The sequence below is a fragment of the Silurus aristotelis genome (genome assembly GCF_946808225.1).
Source record: "Silurus aristotelis genome assembly, chromosome: 4".
In the NCBI taxonomy this organism is placed as follows: Eukaryota; Metazoa; Chordata; class Actinopteri; order Siluriformes; family Siluridae; genus Silurus; species Silurus aristotelis.
This window is the reverse complement of record NC_139577.1, coordinates 24,480,573-24,505,793: the sequence shown is the minus strand read 5'-3', so window position 1 is coordinate 24,505,793 and position 25,221 is coordinate 24,480,573. Positions and strand designations below refer to the sequence as shown.

Below are 25,221 nucleotides of genomic sequence, written 5' to 3'. Positions count from 1 at the left end.
ACCACTGACTTTCGACATTTATTTATTTGTTTATATACAGCTGCAATTGGAGTAAGATGCAAAAGATAATAATATAGAGGTATAATACCAGTATGCCCAATTTAATATTAAATAATGACATTACTCTATATTTGTCTGGATTTCCTTTACGCAACACATGTGCAATAACAATAATTAAAAACAATATTATATATTATAATTATGTCTAATTATATATTATATAATATAATATTATAATAAAACAATATTACAAAACAATATTGCAATATGTTTTATAGTGTAACCACTTACTCGTGGTCTCTTTTTTCTTCTTTTTTAATTATACATTGTGTTGTGTATATACTATATACTGTATTATGTTTCTATTCTTTTTTACATGTTTGCACACTGTACTGTAACTCAGTTTCAGGGTGTTATAGATCTTCTTATAGACTCTGCATCTTTGTGGAGAGCAACACTTCTAATTCTCAAATCCTCAGAGAGTTCTTTGCCATGAGGTTCCATGTTGAACATCCAGTGGTCAGTATGAGAGAATTCTACTTAAAGCACCACATTTTACCTGCTCTAATACAAGATACACAAATTTGTAGTAGGGTGTACTCACTTTTGTTGGCAGCTATTTTGACAATAATGGCTGTATGTTGAGTTTTTTCAGAGGACAGTAAACCTGTACTGTTATACAAGCTGCACATTGACGACTTTAAAATATATCCAAGTTTCGTTTCTATATTATTGTCCCTTCAGAAGATACTAAAATGGTTGCTGAAATGTGGGGGTGTACTCACTTTTGTGAGATACTGTCCATCCAGGGAAGTGGTAGTTCAGTAGTTGAGTCTCTGAGTTACTGATTGCAAGGTTGGGGGTTCAGCCCCAGTATCGCCACTCTTGGGACCTTGAGCAAGTCCATTAACCCTCTGTGGTCCAGGGGTGCTGTATTATAGCTGATCGCAGCTTCCTAACCTGCTGGGATCTGTGAAAAAAGAATTTATCTGTGCTGTAATAAACATGTAAAAAGCACTAGCACTAGCACTAGCAATTCAGCTACATCACAATATATTCATTATATTCATTGTTAGAATATAAAATGGTCCTGGAAAAATTGTTAGCAAAACCAAAATAGCACATTTCCCCCCTTTTTTATGATAATAAAAACTTTGTTAAGAAAACATAAATACATTTTACAAGAAGAAACGTCTTTTGCAGTCAAGGCAAGTGTAGAAATCAGTCTGATTTTATTTTATTTTTTTAAGTTTTTCAATTATTAAGAACATTTTCTCCATTTTTCTTTTTTAGTTTTTTATACGTTATAATGTTATATTATAAGTCAGCCTTACAATGTACCCTCTACTGATTTTTACAATTCTAAGACAATTAAGAGTTTTCTCTGGGATGCATTAACTGTGTTAACCTTGCAGGTGCTTTAACTGTGTTTCGTTTTTTGCAAGAGAGAAACTACGCAGGAAAATGAATAATGATGAGGATCACTGCCAAGAGTGTAAAGGCTGGGGTCTCAGATCCAGCGTCACCCGCAGGCTAATTGTCAGCTGATGAGCTTTGGGCAGCTTTAGGATTTAGAGCGTATCATGAGCACGAGAGGGTGGGAGAGCCTGTCTTCGAATGAGAGAACAAGAGTGGAGGGGGAGGGATTGCACAGGGTGAAGAGAGAGAGAGAGAGAGAGAGAGAGAGAGAGAGAGAGAGAGAGAGAGAGAGAGTGTGTGTGTATGCAGACGATGAACACTGAATAAAAAATGCTATAAAAGCATGGAAAGGGGGAGAGATGTAGGCAAAGAGTGTGCGATATGACGTAAGAATGCGCATTTATTTATTAATGGAATGGACCAGTGAGGATGTCCAGACCCAGGTGCTGACTCAAGACGTTCTCAAGGCTGGAGTCTGCTGTCCTGCCTGAAGGAGGGGTACCTCTGTCGTCACACACACACACACACACACACACACACACACACACACACACACACACACACACACACACACACACACACACACACACACACACAATCCACACAGAGCTGCGGCTAGAGGATAGAGACAGGGAGATACTGAGGAACACCCTGACTACCATAAACAATGGCAGATATTGGTAAGTACCGAAAACTCCTCAGTTGTATAATGTTTCATTCATCTGCTCTGACATGATATAGAGCTTATGTGCCTCAAGATGTTGCTATAATTCTTGTGTTTTAAGAAAGGAGAGCTGCATCTCAGTGATGCTTGTGTTTATTTTCTGCCTCACCTGACCATATTTAAACCTGGACTCTGAGAGGTGATGAGCTCCACAAGTGGACGTGATGAAGTCCTAAGCACCACACCCCAGAGTGAATTAGGACCTCTGTGTGACTGTTTAAGGTGTTTCACTCTGCCATGCAAGCTGCCTAAGCTAATGAGAACCCCAGGGCATCTCTATCACTCAGAGATTTACTCAATGTTTTTAAGGTTCTCCTAGTTTACAGATACATGTTTGTGTCCAACCAAGGCGTATTAATATATATTTATACTAAGAACCCACAGCTATTTTCATGGTATCCAAATAGCCTAGCACTCTGTATTTCTATTTTCACTCTTCTTACCAGGGATTATAAGGGTGATTACTCTCCCTGTTGCAGATCTCTCTCTCTCCCTTTCTCTCTCTCTCTCTCTCTCTCTCTCTCTCTCTCTCTCTCTCTCTCTCTCTCTCTCTCTCTCTCTCTCTCTCTTTCTCTTTTTTTTTCTCTCTCTCTTTCTCTCTCTCTCTCTCTCTCTCTCTCTCTCTCTCTCTCTCTCTCTCTCTCTCTCTCTCTCTCTGTCCTCTCCTCTCCTCTCTCTCTGAATTATATGCTAGGTTTGCCTTGAGGAGAGATGTGAGCAAAAAAGGCTTTAGTGTTTAGAAATTCAACCATTTTCTCCCTTCCCCTTTCTTGCATTTAATTTGAGTTTTATTTTTAGTGATTTTTGGAAACACAAAAGGTGCATTGATTGGTATTTTAGGGAAAAAAAAATTGAAGGCAGATAACTGAAAATGCACTGTATTCTATACAAGGGAACAGAGAAATTGGCTTATTAATTTATATCAATTCAATGTTCTTGCTTGAATAAACCATGTAAGTAAAATTCACATAAATCCTGCCAAATAGATAGTCTTATGTTTTGCATAACTAAAGGTCCAACATAAAAAAGGACTTAAGTGGGCCATATTTTATGTAAAGTTTGACTGTTACTCATTGCCTGTGATGAAATAAAAATAGATTATGGATATGTCGCAGTTTGATAGTACTACTAAACGTATCAGAAATTATATATACACACTCACTCTCTCTCTCTCTTTCTCTCTCTCTCTCTCTCTCTCTCTCTCTCTCTCTCTCTCTCTCTCTCTCTCTCTCTCTCTCTTTGTAAATGTCTCAGTATAGAATAATTAAAATAATTATGTTATGTCACAACAATAACCTTCAATAATAATGTAAAGACTATTCCTTACCCAAATATAACTGAATAGGTTTTCTTTTCTGATGAAACACGTGTTCATGTTTCAGATGATCTGGCTGGGGCTCTGAATGCCATGAGTGTGAGCACTGAACTTGTAGAAGAAGAACTAAAGCCTCACATAGACACCATGCTGAATGTTTTATTGAAGAGGAGTAAGTCAGTATATTCATATCTATCTGTCCATTCTACCATAAATCCATCCAAATATCCATATACTGTACCATCCATCCTAAAGCCTGCTGTTCATATATATTTATAGGTCTGCATTCATGCATCAACCATTATTACTCAAACATGTTTATTTTAATCCATAAATCATTTCATTATCTATATCTCCTTGAATACATCCACTTATCATAAACTCTGTTGACCATTTAGTCACCAATCAGTCTATCAATCAATCCTATCTATCAAATGTAAACTGCTGTTAATATTTCCATTCTTTCAATTAACAATCCATCCAATGATCCATCTATTCTTACATTTATCTATTTATCATCCATTCTAAATGGCTAGCCATCCATCAACCATCCATCCACAATGACACCATAAATCCAGCTTCTTCTTATAATACTGAGTAGTTCTGATTATATGTTGCTATTTAGCACCACACCTGCTGTATTATAATATTCTTATTATGTTTGAAAGGTTGCAGTTAATGCAACCCACCACTGCTATTTAGAGTAGATGCAATACTATTGTAGGTAGTAAAAGGCCAGCTATAATGTTCTAAACAAATAATCCACTTGTCCATGTGTGTGTTTGTGTGTGTGTGAAAGAGAAAGTGAAAAACAATGATGAAATACTCAATATGTACAGAAATCATTCGAAATATAAATATGAAAATGATAGGAAAGAAATTGGAGAAAATAATGCCTAATCTCACCTGTAAACGCTCTTGTTTGCTCTCACCACTTCTCCTTTTACTCTCCTTTGGTGAAAATTAATTTGTTGTTACTGGCTGTCAGATTCTTAGTAATTTAAGTTGGCAACTGCATCTAAAAATGGAAAATAACAGACTCCTCCAAAGAACACAATGCAGATGTTGCTATGGCAGCACAGTCTGATCTGACAGCGTGACCTGCCTCCTCGGCTGGATAGAGTTTTTCACTTGGGATGCCCACTCTAATGAAATATTCCCTTCATCTTGAAGCTTGAAGTTGAAGAAATTTCTTTCATCATTAGAAAATCAGGCCATAGCCTGCTGAGAAACTACTAACAGAGTCAGGGGAGTCTTGTGGAGCAAGGATTAGTGCAGATAAAAGAAATAGTATAAGCACAGGACATTTTAAGGAAAGGAAAGTTATCAATTTAATTAGGGAGGAGAAGACATGCAGAACCCCCTAAGGCCACTTACAAGGCTTTTTTTTTAGCCTCAGCGAATACACATTTAAAACACACAGCCATTCAGAAGACCATGTATCAAATAATTGATGTCAACCTTTACTCACACACAGCATACACATGTATCGAAACAAACAATATATTCAACTCTCTTCTTAGAAACAGGTGCTGCAGAGCAGATAGCCTCCAGTGGAATACTACCCACGCTGGCCCAGACTCTGAGACAGAAAGGCTCCCTCACATCACAGGTGACGCTGTTGGTGGGTGAAATGGCCAGAGAAGGTAACAGGAACAACTAGCAACATTAACTGTTAATAATTAAATAATACATTTCCCTCTTTGGCTTGTTGCAGACTGAATTTTTCCTGTCCTGCTGCAATATTAAGTTAAAAAAAACTGCTTATACATCTGTAAAATGTCAATAAAAGAAACATTGAAGCTGCATCACAGTAAGTAGGAAATTCAAGAATTTCCGAAAAGCTCATTTTCCTTGCTTGCACAGCAAAAGAGACAAAAGCTCCAAACATCTTTAAATTTGTGATATCTAGAGATCAGTCCTTGAAATGTCTAAATAAATTATATTGCATTAGGTGGAGCTGGAGGTAGCAAAGCTGAAGATGTTGAGGTTGTTGTTGGGAGTGACGAGGATGGACAGGATTAGAAATTAGTTTATTAGAGGGACTGCGCATGTAGGACTTTTTGGAGACAAGGTGAGGGAGGCCTGATTGAGATGGTTTGGACATGTGCATAGGAGGGACATTGGGTACATCGGTAGAAGAATACTGAGGATGAAGCTGCCAGGAAAGTGGAAAAGAGGAAGACCAAGGATGAGGTGTAAGGATGTGTTGAGGGAAGACATGTAGTTGGTTTGAAAGAGGCAGATGTAGAGGAGAGGGTAGTGTGGAGTTGGATGATCCACTGTGGAGACCCCTAATGGGGGAAGCCGAAAAAAAGAAGTAGAAACTTTAGATTAGATTAGATTAGATTAGATTAGATTTAACTTTATTGCTATTGTGCAAGGTATATGTACAGAGCCAATGGAATGCAGTTAGAATCTAACCAGAAGTGCATACATGGCCTATTTACAATAAATAGCAGTATTATAAATATGGGTCCATATATAAAGAGGTGAGAGTGATTCGTGTACAGAAGGTAAATATATGAATAAGGATATATATATATATGCAGTATAACTGTGCAAAATAATGACATGATCTGGATATGTACAAGTATGAATTTATGCATGATACAGAATATACTGAATAAATATGAGTGAAATATACAGTAGTGCAATGATAAACATAGTTAAGGATGGTGCAAAAATGCGTGGTGGGCAAGCAGTGCAAGATACACAGAAAGTATTTTGACATTATATGATGAAAAATCAGCTGTTCACTGCAGTAACAGACACAGGAAAAAGCTATTATTCAGTCTGTTTGTGTGGGCTTTGAGGCACCTGTAGCGTCTGCTCGATAAGAGAAGTGTGAATAGTCCATGGTTTGGGTCGGGGATCTTTAATAATGCCCTTCACCCTTTGCAGACAGCATTTGTTGTGAATGTCCTCCAAGGTGGGAGGCTTATTCCCGATCGCTTTTATGGTCCAAAGCAGCGCAGCTGCTGTACCACACTGAGATACATATTGTGAGAGAACTCTTAATGGAACAGTGGTAAAAGTTCTCCAATATCCTGTAGCACAGACAGGATTTTTAAGTCTCCTCAGAAAATACAGGCGCTGTTGTGCCATTTTGATCAGCATAGAAGAGTTCAGAAACCAGGTGAGATCCTTGGAGATGTGGACTTCAAGGAACTTCAAGTTGGGTACACCCTCAACAGCAGCTCTGTTGAGGTGAATGGGAGCATGATTGAGATTGCTTGTCTAAAATCCATAATGACCTATTTCGTTTTCTTGGTGTTGAATTCCAGGTTATTGTCCTCACACCATGCTACTAGGTGCTGGATCTCCTCCCTGTAAGCCGTCTCATTGTTACCTCTGATTAGGCCTACCACCGTGGTGTCATCTGCGAACTTAACAGTGCTGTTTGAGGCGTAGGCAGGTATACAGACATGGGTGAAAAAGGAGTATAGGAGAGGGGACAATACGAATCCCTGAGGAACCCCAGTGCTGAAAAATTATAATAAAGGAGGTGATGGTGTTCCATGGAAATGGCATCCTCGGTTGACCTATTTGGGCGATAGATTTTTAGATATTTGGGCGTCCAGAGTGGGTGGCAGACAGGCTTTAAGGTGGGTAAGGATCATTATAACGTGACTCCATTTGAACCTTCTTTAATAGCTGATGTATGTTTTGGCATTATAGCTGCGGTCAGAGAGAGCTGTATCCAGGCAGGCCTGGTCACTGCTCTGTTGCCTTTACTGAACAGCCAAGATCAGGAGTTGCTGCTACACACCGGCCGTGCCATCGGACGCATCTGCTTTGACAACAGTGAGCACAGCTGTTCCTGAGCCAACAGCCTTTTGTTTAAGCGTAGACAAAGACAAGCATTCACTGTAAACAAACGAATACCCAACATATTTTACATTGCTAATGTCATTGGTTCAATCCTGTCATTACTGTACTTGACTTTCTTGTTTTTTTTATTTTTGCCCCACATTTTCTTCCATTCTGTTTCCTCAAATATTTTGTTTTATTTCTGTCTCTGTATCCCACACTCAGCTGGGCAGCAGACTCAGTTGGTGAAGAGTGGTGTTATCCCCAGACTGGTGGCCATTATGCACCAGTACCCAGAAAACGATCCACTTGTCAACGTTTGCCTTCTGGCCCTGTGTAACCTTGCTGATATGGGTGAGAAAGAGAGCACAGGCCCTGCTCTCAGTTAACCAACATGGTTTTGCCTTTCTCTGTACTACTCTTTTGGTTCACAAGATGGGCTATAAATGGAATGTGATGTGAAGCTAATTAAGGCTGATTCTCTGCTCATATTCAGATGCAGCAAGAGAAGCTTTGGCAGAAGTTGTTCTGGCAGATGTTCTGACTTCCCAGCTGAAGCGTGCGCCAGATGCAGAGCGCCGCCATCTTATTCTGGAGGTGCTGGGATCACTCGGAGAGAGTGGTGAGCGAGATCTGCAGTTCAGCAAATGTGAAAACAGATGTGCCTTTATTTATGGTGTTAACGGGTTCTTAACACCACAAAAAAGGTGAGATTAAAATAATGCATGCAACATTTTATTTTTGGATGAACTGCAGGAGAACAAACTAGAAAGAAGTGAGGAAATAAAATGAATTCTAAATGAATACAAATAATCATTATCTTCATCATTGTCATCGTCATCATTATCCAAACTATTGCTCAGAAACCACTGTAAATATGTTCATATGTTCATGCCTTAGATGCCCTGAAGCTCCAATTTGTAGAGGGTGGTGTGCCTGAAGCTCTTTCTCAAATGATTCGAGCATTGCAGGGTGACTCCGACCCTCATGACCTGTGTAGTATAAAAATAGCATCTAACCTCATAGTGACACTGCTACTGGGGGGTAAGTCGCACCTGAAAGGTCTGTTGTTTTCACATTATTTTATTACAAAACCTATTTGAGTTGAACCAGTATTACATTGGGCCTGATACTTTACATTTAAAAGTAAACATCTCATACATATTGCTATGTTCTTTAATTTGAGCATCAATATCCATATCTTTAGGTTACAGTTTCATAGTTTATGCTTGTTACAATAATTGTAATATGTCATGTTCACCTGTAGGCATTAAAGCATGATATACAGTATATTACCTTGTGATTTGCATAATCACATGGTAATAATAAAACAAATACTGTAGTATTTAATTAATATTTTAAAAACCTTCTTCTAGATGAATCCATGCAGAAATGTTTTGGAGAAGGAACAGGGGTTGTGTATCAGGATGTTTTGTCCTGGCTACAGTCGTCTAACATCCAACTTCAACTATCTGGAGCTCTGGCAATTGCCAACTTTGCCAGAAATGGTGAGTACTTCCTGTGCTATAAAAAAACCTACTTGTATGTACTTTGTCCACAATATTTGAACTTTTGCATGATAAGAATTATGTACCATATGTAGATTCACATTCATATTGCAGGCCATTTTTATACTTATTCACAAAAAGGTCCATTTATTTATTGCATGCGAGCTAAATGTCATACAGCTATAATTTCGGGGTGGAAGTTGTAAAAATATGCCATTGCCTAACATTGCATAGATTCCAATCTCGTATAATGCTTGTAGTGTACTCATCTCTATTACAGTTGCAAAATGCCTCCTTTCAGTCTCTGCACCTCTTGACAGTGTGCCTTTCGTTATGTCCTTATTGCTGCTTTATACTTTACAGACAGTAATTGTGTAAAGATGATGGAACTGGGGGTTGTTCCATATATCCTGGATCTGCTGGAGCATCATGTAGATGAGGGCGATGTGTCAGTGCAGCATGCAGGCCTTAGTGCTCTCAGAAATCTTGCTATACCAGGTATTAAACTATTTACTATCTAGACACATTTTTCTCAGTCCACTTGTCCAGGACTGAAAGGGCAGTGAGTTTATACAGTTAACTAATAACTTTTACAGCATTTTGCTACATAGACTCACCTTTATTGTACCTCTCATAAAACTGTTTCCCTGCTGTCAATATTCATAATAATAAAACAGTATTTTCCTCTAGCCACACTATGCAAGCACCACATCTTCTTTAATTTGAGAACACTTTAATTACTGGAAAGACTGATTAGCTGATTTTCAAACTGCACTCTTCTCAACCTAATCAATCTAATCTCACTCACCCTGAGATCTGACCACAGACTAAAATACTCACTCTTCACTCTAATGCTGTTGTAGCATCTAATAAAGTGCGCATGCTGGAGGATGGAGTGATTCAGAGGATCAGGACTCTGCTGCGCTCAGACATGCCTCCCGTCCAGTTCAAGCTGCTTGGGACTCTGCGGATGATGGTGGATGGCCAAGGTTAGGACACCAAATGAATACAAATTGCAGTGTACACTAAATCTAAAACATGACTGCATTTTTCCTAATGTCTATAAGCTATTGGGATGAAACATATAAAAAATGGGTATAAATACATATTAAAGGTATGACATGGGCTCACAACATGAACAGTGATGCTGTACTAATACTGTAGATCAATCAACATACAATGAAATCAAGTGGTAAATTCTGACTTATCACTTGCCTAGAACAAAGGTCAATACTGTAATCCAATTTTTTCAAACACTGAATTTTTTTTTAGTAAAATGTAAAAGTAAATGAAAAAGGAATAATACAGTATAATAATGTAGAGCACAAAAAAAAAGAAAATCCGAAAACTAATTTTGACCTTTAGCAGACTTACTTTTGTTATTATATTTCTGTATTTATTGTTAAGACTAATATAAATGTATGTTGTTGACATTTAAGCCACATAAATGTATATATAAAAAAACATAGTTAATAATGTATTTACAAAAGCACATTAAAGCTTGTAAATGATCTTTTCTCATCCTAGAGACAGGCTTTGTGGTAAAAGTGTTATTTTACAGGCTATAATTAGGTTCTTTTCAAAGTCTATCATTACCTTCAGAAGCGTGAAACAGCCTCCAGAGGCACAATAACAGACAATGGAATGCATTCCGTACACACAGACTCCATGTCTTGCAAATGACTAATTACATTCAAATAACCAATGCACTTTGCAAAGGTCATAAATACAGAGGGAGAAGAAAACCCCTTTCAAGTACAACACTTAATCATATGTACTTTTTCTCAATCTTTTTCTATGCGTGTGCATTTGTGCGTGAGTGTGTGTGTGTGTGTGTGTGTGTGTGTGTGTGTGTGTGTGTGTGTGTTTGTGTGTAAGATGAAGCAGCCACAGTTTTGGGCAAAGATGAGATATTATTGGCACGGGTTATGGAGTGGTGTGAAGCAAAAGACCATGCGGGTGTCAGAGGAGAGGCCAATCGACTTTTAGCAGCATTTATCAGACACAGTCGATCTTCAGTGAGTTACTCATAAACACTCTCACAAACACACATGCACAGTCATTACAAATTAATTACTATACATTTCAAATTACTATGCCACCAAGAACAGCAGAAGTCCACACAATGGTATATCCAAATGCTTCATGCATAGGATTCTTAGACACCCAATATAATGTAACTTTTACAATATTGAGTTGGTGCTCATCTTGTCCTGACAGGAAGTCATTCATGCTGTCATCAAGGCAGATGGGGTCCAACACCTCATCTCTATGGCAACCAGTGAACACGTCATTATGCAGAATGAGGCACTGGTTGCCCTAGCCATTGCCTCTGCAATAGACATTGGTATGATCCAACAATTATGAAACATTTGATCATAGTAATACTGCATGTACTGGTTTAAAATTGAACGAATGATTATTAATAAGAAATATTATATGTATTTTATTGTACTAAATTATATGTTTTTTTATACATGCATTTCTTTGTTTAGTTCAGTGTGTCCTGTTTGTTTCAAGCGTGTCAAAATGAGTTGTCATCTTCCCATAGCCCATACTTGCTCTCATTTTGTGTGTGTGTGTGTGTGTGTGTGTGTGTGTGTGTGTTTACCCAGAGGTGGTGGAAGAGTCGTTCAGTCATGCTGATCTGCTCTCCACCCTAAAGAAGATGTTGGATGACCCTGTAGGCGCAGTGGAAGTCAAATTTAGCACATTAGGGCTTATTTGCAGTCTAGCCAACTCCGGTGAGTCCTTCTACTATAAATAACGTACAAAATTGTGCATTAGATCAGGCTGAGGGGGATTTTGAGATTTAAAGATTCAGGGAGTAAGCTGTTTGCTTAGGGCTAGTTAACATTGTCAGATGAAATGAAGTTCTATTAAAGGTTTTCAGGACTTGATGTACTGACATTTGTGTGCCCTGTTGCTATAAATTCCTAAATACTTTTGCTAAATGTATGTTAAGACATATCTTTTAATGTAAAACATAAATGTGAAGCATTTGCTGGCTTCGTAGAAATTCAGTTTTAAAGTCATCATCTTTTAAGCTGTTAAAGGTTAAATGTTTATTTAAAGAAAATGTCTTTCAGTGGTTCTAAAACAATATCTCAAGACCCATTCAAATCCCAGCTCTCATTTACATCTCACTTAGCCTGAAAATGCTATTTGTCTTTTTCTTAGGCAAGCTGAAGGAGCAGATGGATGCTCTGAACCTGAAGGACAGCCTGTCCAAGCTCTCCAATCACACCAGCACCAAGCTGGCCTCACAAGCAGTCACTGTAATGGGCATACTCTCTGAGACTATCTAGACCACCTGTCCAAACTCTCTGATTGATGGGACTACTGACTCGAAACACACAGAGTGTCTACTTTATACATTTCTCATCAACCCAGTCTTTTAATCTGCAAGACTAAAGCAATCTAAAGCAATCTGTCTGTGAGCTCAGTAGGAAGCAGGGTGATGACATTCTGGCAGAGGAGGTTAATTGGCTCATAAATAATGTATCATTACATGGTTCATTTCCTATTAACCAACCTGCGATAACCTTGAGGACATATTAAAAGTAAGAAGTTGTGTCAATGTGCTTACTGTCTTCTGAATAAAAGCACAATTTGCTCTAAAACCCATTTCATTATCTGAACACCCTGAAGTGGAAATAGCTATAAAAAAAAATTACAGATGCTGTAATATAACTACATATAGAATCATACTGTACTGCCCAATTATACGCTCCTTAGATTTGGTACAGGCTATTTTTTTCTGACTGGTAATTAGTCTTACCCAGGGTGTGGAATACATTGTTTTTTGTTTGAGCAGGTGCTAAATTTGTGTAAATATGACACTCTATCACTACACATCATTAACCAAACTCTTCATCAAGAAAAGCACATGGACTTACTGATTCCTACATTTACATACTGTGAAATGTGATTACAGCTCTTGCTTTAGAAAAGGATTTCATTCTGCAATAATTATTTAGTCATTATACTTTATTATAATTATGACAGATGGTTGTACTAGTACTTAATAAAATTGTTTTTAAATGCAAATACTTTGATCATGTTGATCATTCTATTAGCTAACCATGAATACAAGGAACGTCTATGTGTGTATTTGTAATTCCAAGAAATATATCGAGAGCTGTGTTTGAGATTCTAATATAAAAATAGCAAATATTCAGTTTTTGATGTGTTTTCAAGTGTGACTGTGCTGTGGGTTATTACAAATCTCGAAACTGCATATGTGTCTTTTCTGTGTCACTAATGAATTCTTCATTCTTTACAAGAAAAATCACAGCTGGAAAGATTTACAAGGTTTGCTATTCCAGGGAGATGATATGTGAAGTAGAACTATCTGATAAAACAAGATCAACTGAAGGAGATGAATCTCAGGGACTGGGATTAGGAATGCCTTTGTGTAACCACTGCATCACCTGCTTAACAGCAATTCAGTACAGGCAATTGATCAAAATCTTCACCTTTAGATAACTTTGACTGCACAATCCCTGTACATTATTGATACTGCCACTGTAGCATTTCAAGTAGACTTATAAGTGGACTGTTTTTGGTCTTGACAAGTGCAGCAGATCATCATCGTTCTGACAATAAAAGTAAAACAGATAAACTGGCATGCTGCTCTAGTGTAGTAAAATAAAGCCATAATAAGTGAAATAAAAAATTGAAGGTTTAAACAGTGGTTATTAGAAATGGTGACGCAGCAGATAATGAGTTAAACTCCTTGTTTTTGTGTTTGTGCTTTCTGGTATCAGTACTTTACTTCACTATTTACTTTTCAACAAACTTTTTACTTTCACTCATTACATTTTTAAAACAAATATCTGTACTTTCTACTTTTTACATTTTCAAACCAGGCTTGTTACGTTAAGTTTTAACCTATTCAACCTACCACTGACATAGGCTAGCTTACAAAGCTAACAACAAGCGAGGACGAAAGCAACAAGAAGTATGGGGCTAATGTGGATGAGACAGAGGGAGTCTGTCTGTGAGCTCAGTAGGAAGCAGGGTGATGCCATTCTTGCAGAGGAGGTTAATTGGCTCATAAATAACGCATTATTATATGGTTAATTTCTTATTCATCAACCTGCGATTACCTTAAGGACATACTAATAATTTTAAGTTGCATCAATGTGCTTACTGTCTTCTGAATAAAAGCACTTTTCATTATCTGTACAACCTGAAGTGGAAATAGCTATAAAAAAAAAAAAAAAACAGATGCTGTAATATAACTTCATATAGAATCATATCATCTAATCAAAATCAGATCACCATTTGTTTTGCCCAATTATAAACTCCTTAAATTTGGTACAGGCAATTTTTTTTTTGACTGGTAATTAGTCTTACCCAGGGTGTGAAATACATTGTTTTTGTTTGAAATGTACAGAGATATGATATGAGGTGAGGTCCAGTTACAAACGTGACACTAAAACAGGTAATAACTACTTTTTACTGAAGTACATGTCAGAGTTCAAACCTCTTTACTTCAACTTAAATGAAAAAGTGTAGTCGGTACTTCAGCTTCTACCAGTGTATTTTAAAACATGAGTATCTGCACTTCTTCTTAAGTAAAGGATGTGTGTACTTTTGCTATCTCTGATTACATTATTATAGAAATCACTGGTTGTTTCTATACAACACTTCAGTAATCAATTACTTTACATTTCACATTCAAGCTTGCCACTAGATGGAGACAGCAGAGACATTTGATGTCCAACATTGTCTCCATGCACAACAACAAAACAATATTGTGCATTTTATATTGCCGTTCTAGTGTAAATGTGTAAAAGTGTGCTTTAAGGTTTCATGACATACATTAAATCAATTATGATTTGGACTACATGCATGTGTACAGGCAAAATAAACATACAAAAATACAAAAGGATTGTACCACCCCATCAGCAGAGAAAGGAGAAGTGTCAAGTGCTATTTTTTTCTGAGCATGTATTGCATTAACTAGTTACAGTTTTAAAGATGGCTTTAATTGGAAGCTGTTTAGATCTAAATAGGCTGCACACTCTTCTTACATAATCCCTGTATTTCCATGGATGAGCAATTGGACAGATTGCTGTTCAACTTTTTTTCTTTCATAGCATCACTGAACAACATGTGAAGGCTCGTGGCTGAGCTATATTTAATTCAATTTAACATACTATATTATAGAGCATATTGTGTGCACTCATTATCTCACAATGTACAGGACAAATTAGGTAGCATAGCAGGTACAGGAAACATATATGCTCTGGTTTCTAGGAACCTTTGCAGACACAGAATTATTCAAGGACAAGCTGGAGCTATTATTGCTATTGTGTAGACTTTATTCCAGGACACAAAGTCATAAAATCTACAATCTACAACACTTCAGTAATCAAAGACTTTACATTTCACATTCAAGCTTGTCACTAGAAGTATGTTTTTGGGCTTTCTGGTATCAGTACTTAAAGAAACCCAAGAAAAAAAATTAACAGAGGTCACATTTAATGTGGTTCTTACTTGAAAAGTTATACTTAATCACAACAAAGTATAAATATGTTCACAATTATTGTCTGACACAATATGCATTATCACATTCATACAATGTAATGGGTTTATTTTTAGTCACATTGTGATATAAACCTTCACAAAGCTTTAATGCAGCATGTGATATATATGAAGATGATTTACAAGTGGAACTTTCCCAAATAACTATATACTCAAGACAAATAATAGAGAAATGTTCATACTGGTGACTGTGCACTGTGTGTATTATGTGGCTATGGAGCATGATTCTGTTGACAGTGGGCCGAATGTAACATATGGACACTCTCTGTGGGATGAAGAGAAAATTGGCCACAGGCCCAGAGTGCTTTTATTATACACAAACCTGTAAAGCACAACCTGTACCAGATTTAAAACATAATTTGCTATTAGTTATTATTAGTAAAGGTGTGAGAATTTACAGTAAAGAGTGCAATGCTACTGTTTGTGTAAGGGATGTATTAGGTGTTGTCATTTCTCACTTTCTTAAGGCAGCTGAACTGGTTATTCCCTGCCATCTAATAAAGTTTTATTGATTAAACAAATAAAATCATATAGTCCCCAAATAATTATCACATGCACAAATTCACTAACATGCTATAGTGTAATTGATAAAATGAATGATCCGGATTTTGCCTGCATATAATTGCATAAGCTCAGGAGTCTAAAGATTTAAAATTCAAACCAAAAAATAATAATAATAATAAAATGTAATAAAAAAAATCATTATACTTTTACTTTAAGTAAAATATAAATTGTATTTTATTTATTGTAAATTGCATATGTATTAGAAACTACAGCTAAAAAGAGACAGTAAATTAAAATGTTCCCATTATCAGCAAAGCCTCATTAAACCCTTGTTACAAAAACGATAGAAAAGCCGCCTGTACAGGTAAGATTGTGAACACACTCACATGGCTCTGTGGGTGTGGCTGCAATATGTCATGTGAAAAAGGCCCTGAAAAAATTCTTGCTGGAGGTGAAAGAGAGAGAAAGGAACATTACCCTTTGGAACGGCCGAGACTCACCTGTTGGAAGGAGTGCCCTTTACACTCAAAGCTGCAGTAATTTTAAAATAGGCAACACACTACAGAAAGACTGGGAACCTCTTTCAACAAAGGGTAAGGACATTTTTTTTTGCCTATTTAATATAGAAACTCAATGACATTGCTCTAAGTACACACTTAACAGCATGCTGATATTGCTTTCTAGATATAAAAAATGGCACAGGGACTGTAAATGGTTAGTATGCTACATGCTTGTTCTGTCCGGACTGAATTATGTCAGTGAAAGTGTGAAATACTTTTTAAGACGGGGCATTTGTTTGCCATAAGTGTGAACGAATCTAATGAGCATTTCAAGTGTACAAGATTGTATAATATTCTGTTTGGAATTCATTTCTATATTTTTCAAATACCTCTGCTCTGCAGTTATTTACAGTTTTAAAACACAAATAACCTATATACATTGGTATATTACAGTACAAATAAAGTATTGTCTCATACAGCAGATCATAAATTGCTTTAAGTAGATATAGTGTGAGGCAATAATTGATAACACAGTTTATTATATTTATCGTATCATTTAGTTTATAGGTGAACAGTACCAAGGGCATTTGTTTTGGACTGTATATGTACTGACAATACAACTAGAAATTCCAGAAAGAATTGTAAGCTCAAACACTGTTGTTTGTAAAACAGTAGGAAGTGGTGAGAATACGGTCCTCTTCAAATATATAAACCTACTGACACAGAAGAGCCTGAGGGCACACCTACATTTGCATTTGTTCCAAATAAGTCACTTTAAACTCTGTTTAAGCAATTAGTTTTACATATCTTGCTTATTTATGTCCGTAGCGTTCTAGGGACTCACTCTTAAGCAGATGTAAGAATCACAGAGTAGGTTCCTGACCTCAAGAACAATGTTATAGGTTTTATGCTTTTTTCTTGCAACACAATGTTGTATATGTTTGCCATTTATTATCTTTTTACACATAACATTTAGCTGCATTCAAATACATACATGAAGTTTAGTGATAGTGATTTTGCCACAGGCTGACATATTTCTGTGATGACAAACACAGCAAGTCAGATTAAACTCCCTAATTCAAAGAAGGAACAGATACTAAACAGATGCTTGTTGTCTTGCTATATGAGATTAGATGCACTTCCTCTTTACTATGCAAAATCTAAAATCACATGTCAACTTTTGCCTTTAGATTTCAAACTCTGGTCATAAAATTCAAGAAGTCATTGGAAAAGAAAAATTAAAGCCTGCTCATTTTAGCCATAAATGAAACATTTTAAAACATTGCATGGTTCTATCATATTTTACATTAAAACATAATTTATATTATGTGATGCAATCAATTACATTTTAAAATAGAAGTGTTTGTATTATAATTACTCTAATTTTCTTCTTACTATTATATAAAAAAATTTAATAATACATTTAAAATGATTTGTATTAATCTCTTTTTTATTATTATTAATTATTCACTCATGACTCCAATAATATACCAAAGCTATACAGTCTTTGTTCATTTGGTATGTGCGTATAATAACAAACATTGTGTTTTGCCACAGTCACCTTCTCATTCAGGACTCCTCTGTTACTAATGCTTTAAAATATCTGTGATTACATGTGAGTGTGAGTGGATACTCATGTATTTTTTTTCAGCTGTGTCTTGCAGAGTGGCAAAAAAAAGACAAAACAGGAATCATCAGTCCCATTGAGCCCAAAATGTTGCCATAGCAACAGCTAGAGAGTGATGGTGAAAAGCTTAGTGAACAGCTAGAGGTTGCGAGAGGAGATACAGTAGGTGTAAGAATCCTGCAGTGTCTTTGTTTTCTAGCACGTAATGTGTATGCAAAGAGGGCAAAGCGATAACAAAGTGGATGCAAAATAAAACACTGCATTCACTTTATCCCTCACCTCTTTTTCAGGTGGATACAGGCACACTGACTGCCTGAGCATTCTGTCATTATATCACTGTATGTCCTCTTCATCTCAATGTCCAGCCCCACCCTCACCCCCATATAAACACCACTCCCTCACTCTCCTCCCTCTACCTCTCCCTCACTCGATTTTTCTCTCACATAGAAACACACCATTTTAAACCCCCATGTAGGCTGGGGATTTAAAGATCTCAACTGAGGCAGGCTTGTAATCAGATGAAAGACGATATTATCCCAACGATCCCTTCATCTTTTCCACTGCTGGAAAGGAGCTAAAGAGAAGGAGAAGGAGGAGACTCTGGGCCAGGAGGGGTGGGGTCTGACAGAGTGACTGAGTGAAAGAGGAAAGGAGGGGTTCACCTGTGGATGTGTATGGGGGAAAAGAGGCAAGACTGTAGCTGCCTGCCCCTTTTCAAGGTCCCACATAGACACTGAGATGTCTGCACACCGACATTAGGGGAAGGAAGAAAAGACAGGAGGACAAGAGAAGCCTGGGAGGAACTGGGGAATTGGCATTGCAGACAGAAAGATCAAGAAGAGAACATAAAAAACACTTGCAATTCCCATCAAAGGGTAAGGTTTATTTATTATATGTGTGATTTGAAATAAAAATCTGAAAAGGGCTTACTGGTAAACTGGCGGGTACCTCTGTGTTTGTTGTTTGTCTGTGTGTGTGTGTGTGTGTGTGTGTGTGTGTGGGGGGGGTCTATTTTTATATCATTCAGATGAATAATGTGAGCACAGGTCCTGAGTGAATATATTCTACAGACCTTGACCTGCCCTTTAGAAATTAATTATACAATTATTGTCAGCAGGTGTTGTTTGTATATTGTGTGCAAAAGAGGATTTGTAGGAACAGTTAAGGCAATCAAACTGGCAGGCATGTAAAAATCAACTACAAAATCAATCTAAAACACTTTGCTACTTTTGTCAGTTGATTTTCATTGAGTAACCGTTCTACTTGGGCCACCCAGGCAGTTAATCACAGAGAGCATGACAGTGAATTGTTGTTAGCTGTGTATTGTTGTTGACATTTACATTTACATTACATTACATTTATTGCATTTAGCAGACGCCCTCATATAGGGCGATGTACAAAAGTGCATTGTGTCTCTATCAAATAATAAATCGACACTGGATTGCTAGATTACAAACTATATGACTATATGATGACTATTGCGATTAATGATGTAAAATGAATGAATGAAATGAACAAGTAAATAACCTCTTTATAATAATAGTTTTTTTAGTTTCTTTTGTTTTATTTTTTACTATGCTTATTCAGCTTAGACAATAGAACCTTTTAAATTTGCCATATGCATTACAACTTTAATGTTTGGTTTTTGATTGTTTCTTGATATAGTATTGAAATAGATGTAATGCTTTCCACTTTGGGGAACATTCTTAAAGGTTCTATACAGCACCCTACAACCATTCTGTTTAGAAATGGGGCCAAGTACAACCCCTATAGAAAGCTAAATATATTACATGTCAAAAGTGATTTTGCACTGCCTGGTTGTACATTGGTCAATTTCTTCAAGCATATGGTATGAGCTTTGCATGAGAAAGTTTAAGATAATATCTGAAATATATGAATAACTTGTAACATATACTATTATTTTAACTTGTTTCAGTATTTAATGGCAAAGACTGGGTGCCCTGTGTCCGACCTGTTTCCACTGGGGTGCACCATCTCACCAAACCCTACTGTCACTAATAGCATTATTAATCCACTTTCTGCTGAACTGAAGGACATCAAGCCAGATGAGCTCCAGAGGAGTTCTAGTCAAAAACATGAAAATATATTAAAAGATGGAGGGCATACAAAAGAAAAAGACAACAGTCCTCCCAATGCCGCTCTTCCGCAGAGTATTTCCGAGGTTCACATATCTGATCAAGCGGATGCCCAGATGGCATTGGGTGTGATTTATCCAAATGAACAGGTATCAGTGGCTCTTACACTTTCCTCATCACACAAAGACCTAGTAGAAGAAAACCTTCCCCCAAACAAGAATTATTTTCATTGGAGTCACTCAGATATCAATCAAGTACAGCAAAAAGACCATCTTGATACTTTTCAAGGTGAAACAATTGAGCCTACATCGTTAAATAAGAACCAGGAAGCACCCACTCTGTCCTTAGTTTGTAAGGAGTCCATGCATACACAGCAAAGCAATAGTGTCACCACTTTCTGTAGAACAGCAAGCAGCCCAATCAGGCCAAACTTTGTTCAGGTTTGCTCCTCTGGCTGTGCTCATGTATCAGGACAGTTTGCCAGGGACATAACACCAGCTAGGTTTGAAGCAGCTCCTTGCTGCAGCCCATACAAACATGGAGCTGTTGAGGACACATTTGCTGCCTACTGCCATCCCCAGCCCATACCTGCTCCTGCCCAACTTGTACCACGACTAATGAACTTGGAAGGAGATTGCAAGGGGCAGAAAACAGGACCAACCTTGTTATCTCTTCCCCCACTTGTTTCCTCAATCAGTGAAACAAGACTGGATTCCAAAAGACTGGCCCACTGCTGCAGCCTGGACTGTAAGTGGCCTAGTCCTTTGTGCCAACCTGGGAGTCAACAGCAATCGGTAAAACAAGTTAGAATCACGAGAGATGCAGGGACCATGACCACCTACAGGGAGCTAAGGGACATAGGGGTGCAGGTTGGTCAGGACTCCAGGGAAGACAGGTCTCCTCAACATGTCTTCCCAAAAGTGTGTCTGGTGGAAGAGAATGAGAATGGACACAACAAGGCTGCAGAGCAGCAGAAAACTCCAGTAAAGGATGTAAAGTGGGACTCGGAAGGAATGACATGGGAGGTCTATGGTGCCTCAGTTGATCCTGAGGAACTGGGCTTGGCTATTCAGAAGCACTTGGAGTTGCAGATCAAGGAGACAGCAGGAAAAGCAGCAAGAATCTCACAGTGGAACACAACCACCTCACAACTGCCACATGAGAAAAGAGAGAGTAAGAGGAGGAGAGGAATAATGGCAGCTCTTCGTCCTTCAGTTTGCTGTAGCCGCACCTCTACTGCAGTGGACTAACCTGAGTTTTGTATTATTTTTCAAGCATCATGGATTTCTCAGATATTGTAAATGATGTATGAAGAAGGTTATATTTGAAGTACAACACTGGACAAGTGAGAACATGTGCCTAAGTCTTCCTTTTAGTTTCATAACCTCATGCATTGATTTAAAAAAAATTTTGATTGAAAATTTGAAAATGATTGACCTTAAGTGCTAATTGTTTTGTATATAATTCCACATGTTTGCCAGTCCATCAGTGGAGCACCTTATTTCTTATTGCAGTGCATATTTGGTCTTTTACCCTTAAACAGCCGGGGTATAGATTTTGAGGGTATTATGTAGTAAGCTTACAACAGATAAACTAATAATACTCAAGTAAGATCACAAGGCCAAGTTAACTAATAAGTCCCAGAACCGGCAGAGATTAGCCTTTTAATTGGGGGTAACAATTCTACAAACCTGTCAAAACATGGGTACTCCCAAATATTTTTTTCTTAATTCATTTTAGTTCAAGAGGTACAAAAAAACTGATACTGACTTACAATTTGCCAAGGAGCAAATTACAAAAAAAAAAAAATCTATATAGCAATAAAGTGGACAATAAAGAATCTTTGCTATTTAAGAGTGTTCTAAAAATGTTTAAAGCTTTAAACAGTAAATATTAAAAACATCATGTTCATGAGAATCCAGAGATCAAAACAAGAGCTATGTATCTCTGTAGCACCCTCTGGGTTGAGTGAAACAGCACTGAAACCTATCAAAACCATTTTTATGACCACTCTTTCTTTTTTTTTTTACATTGCATCAGTTCTCGTAGATATTCTGTCATGCTGGAAATATGTTGCTTGGTTTTTCTAAGCATTTTGTGCTTGGAGAACCTGCTTTATCTTTAAATTATGTTTTTAAAAAACTCAGAAATGCAGAATATACATAATAGAAAGGTTATACCTAAATCATAGCATACAATACAATAGATGCTAGGTTTGGGGAAACCCTCAGTGGAATGAATAATTCTTTAATATTTTTTATTAAGTGAGATAATACTAATATACAGGGAAAACATCTCAAGGCAGAGTATTTTGTCATTTAAATAGAGAAATCCTAATCTACAATATATGAACTCTCTGTCAATACATAACAGACCATTTTTACTTTTGCATGTTGCTCATTAAGGTTGCATCATTTACAGTGACCTCAGTCTGGTTAATTGCTTTTGTCAGGCAATTACAGTTTAAGCATATCAAACGTGCATATAAAACTTAAAATATTCCATCTCATCAGAGGAAGATGAACATATGAACCACATTCTCATCCATGTGTCAAAAATATTAGCAAACTGTACTAATATTTACAGCAAGCATTTGATTGTGTAACTTGCAGATTGTGAGACTGGTATTAAAAAAAAGAAAAAATTCCTTAAAACTTCTTTCATAACAAATGGGAGAAGTTAATGTGTTGTATTTTGCAGCACTGTGAAGAGAGGCAAAACTATTAAGAGCTGAATTGTTGCACCATCTGTTGGTTTAAACATTTCTCTGCCTTTAATTTTGCCTGTGATTATTATAACGATAGTACAAGAAAGAAGTATCAGGATAACCTTAACATTCAATCCTTGATTTGTGGGAAAAGAGGAAGCATAAATTTGTGTTTATATTTTGGATGTGTGTATATTATATATATATATATATATATATATATATATATATATATATATATATATATATATATATATATATATATATATATATATATATAACATATAATATAATATGAATAAAAATGCAAATAAAATAGAAATAGTAAAAAACTAACACAACTAATACATTACAAATGTAATTCATGGACATCATTTCAACACATATGATGAACATTTTTAATGGTAATATTCATGGTGAAAAAAAATGTGAAAATTAATTCTACATAATATATATTCAATTGATATAAATTGGTAATTATTTCAGCAGCAAAAACACTAAGTGTAAGAGTGAGACAGTGTATTTTGTTGCCAAGAAGTGTTTCTACCATTTATTACTAGAGCTGAACTAATACTGAACACTGATCCATAGAGTCACACCATAATCTTGATAGGATGTCCTAATCTTAATGTCTATGACTTCACATTTTGAGATGCACAGATATAGTTGTGATGCTTTGTAATTGTGTAATGATTGTGTTTAGAAAAAATAAATACTCTTTATTGATTTTGTAGTGAAAAATAGAAGGCTGCAATCCACTTTTTATATATGCTACCAGTCAGAACTTTAAACACACACTCATTTTTTTTAATATGTATTAGACAAAATTTACTTTGGCATGTAAATTTTCTTGTTGATTATGGTTGCATCTTTTACAGTGACCACAGACAGGTTAATTGCTTTTGTAAATCAAATACACTATGCACATATGTGTATATCAAATGTAGAATATTAAATCTAATCAGAAGCAGTTCTACCTATGGCGTTAACCACATCTTTGACATTAACACACACACACACACACACACACACACACACACACACACACACACACACACACACACACACACACATACATATACAAAAAAAGTCCAGTTCTTCTGGTTGTTGATTGCAGTCATTTCTGCGCATGTTGTGTTTTATTCTACTTCCCTACTCTAGTTTATTGTAACATGTTATAGCTATAACACTCCATCTCTTCACCTGAACACCGTTAAATACACTAATGACACTGACGTCAATAACCAAAATGAAAAATGTGGCTCTGTGCACTGAAACACCTTGTTTATAACAGATCAGGGGAACGAGACCAGACAAAGAATGACAAGCAGACAAGTGAAGACTGGAAAAAAGAGCAGGTGATTTTTTCCCCCTAATAATTTTCAGTTGTCCAGTTCAGGTGAGTCTCTGCCCATGATAGCCTTAGATCCCTGTACCACCAAAAAAAAAAAAAAAAAAGGGACAGATTTTTTTTTTTTTTTTTTACAAGCTGCAGTTGTCCTCATGAGGACCAGCCCATCAGTTCTAAAGTATCAGATACTGTATTCAAATCCTTGTGAACACACACACACACACACACACACACACACACACACACACACACACACACACACACACACACACGACATTCAGTTTTCCTCTAGCCCTTTACTGTATGATCACGAGCACCGAAGCTCTGCTTCTCCTTTTCATAAACCGCCATCATTTCCACCGGTTACTGTCATGTATTAACATCCTTACATAACACCTGCATCGGATTTCAGCTGCCATATGAGAACAGAGGAGGGAAATTGCAGAGATTTGGGATTGCACCCGAAGCAAAAATCTGAGGTAAGTCCGAATAACGTTCTGATTACGAGCTTTTATTTAATGATGCTGCGGATGAGGGAAGAGCAGAATGAATGGGGCGGAATGGCGACTCTGTAAATCCGAGTCATGCATGGAAGATGTTTCAAAACTCGCATATTTAACGACATGTTTCAGCATATGAATGAATGTCATTCAGGAAGGACTGTCTAAATGACTTCTGGAGACATCAGTGTCCATAAAGGAGACCACATCCGCATATTAGTGTAATGTTACTAAACTGGCTCTTATAATAACAACACCTGTGACATAGACTTCCATTCAGTTAGATAGTGTGTATCAGCAGTAAAAGCATCACCATGGTTTAAACAGTTAATCCAAGGTAGGATACGGATTTGGGTGTAATCCGAGAATTTTATATATATATATATATATATATATATATATATATATATATATATATATATATATATATATATATATATATATATAATTTTTTTATTTTTTTTTTAAAGCTGTTATTCCCACCCCTATCTCGGTTCATATTAACTCAGAAAGATTTTGGTGAACCTATAATGTGTGCTTAAGCCAATATAGAAGCTGTAACTGCAAAAAGCCCACAGCCTATTAAATAGCTACTTATACAT

At 36.7% G+C, this 25,221-nt stretch overlaps 2 protein-coding genes across 7 annotated transcripts; both read left to right on the top strand.

Moving 5' to 3' along the window:
- The first annotated feature begins 1,329 nt into the window (after window positions 1–1,329).
- Window positions 1,330–13,015, top strand: LOC310724404 (rap1 GTPase-GDP dissociation stimulator 1-B). The gene is made up of 14 exons (XM_083538402.1): window positions 1,330–2,099; window positions 3,526–3,630; window positions 4,982–5,104; window positions 7,140–7,265; window positions 7,497–7,625; window positions 7,768–7,893; window positions 8,172–8,315; window positions 8,648–8,779; window positions 9,143–9,277; window positions 9,643–9,768; window positions 10,658–10,797; window positions 11,000–11,126; window positions 11,395–11,523; window positions 11,960–13,015. Exons 1-14 carry the CDS (start codon window positions 2,087–2,089, stop codon window positions 12,085–12,087), a joined length of 1,683 nt encoding a protein of 560 aa, XP_083394528.1. The 5' UTR covers window positions 1,330–2,086; the 3' UTR covers window positions 12,088–13,015.
- A 3,283-nt stretch (window positions 13,016–16,298) lies between these two features.
- Window positions 16,299–21,824, top strand: LOC310724411 (uncharacterized protein). Of its 6 annotated transcripts, none has more exons than XM_083538426.1 (3): window positions 16,299–16,431; window positions 18,256–18,840; window positions 19,902–21,824. In XM_083538426.1, exon 3 carries the CDS (start codon window positions 19,908–19,910, stop codon window positions 21,309–21,311), a length of 1,404 nt encoding a protein of 467 aa, XP_083394552.1. In that variant the 5' UTR covers window positions 16,299–16,431; window positions 18,256–18,840; window positions 19,902–19,907; the 3' UTR covers window positions 21,312–21,824. The 6 variants fall into 6 exon arrangements, with proteins under 6 accessions (XP_083394552.1, XP_083394551.1, XP_083394550.1 ...); XM_083538425.1 differs by having other exon boundaries at window positions 18,003–18,840; XM_083538424.1 differs by having other exon boundaries at window positions 17,990–18,840.
- Window positions 21,825–25,221: the final 3,397 nt, after the last annotated feature.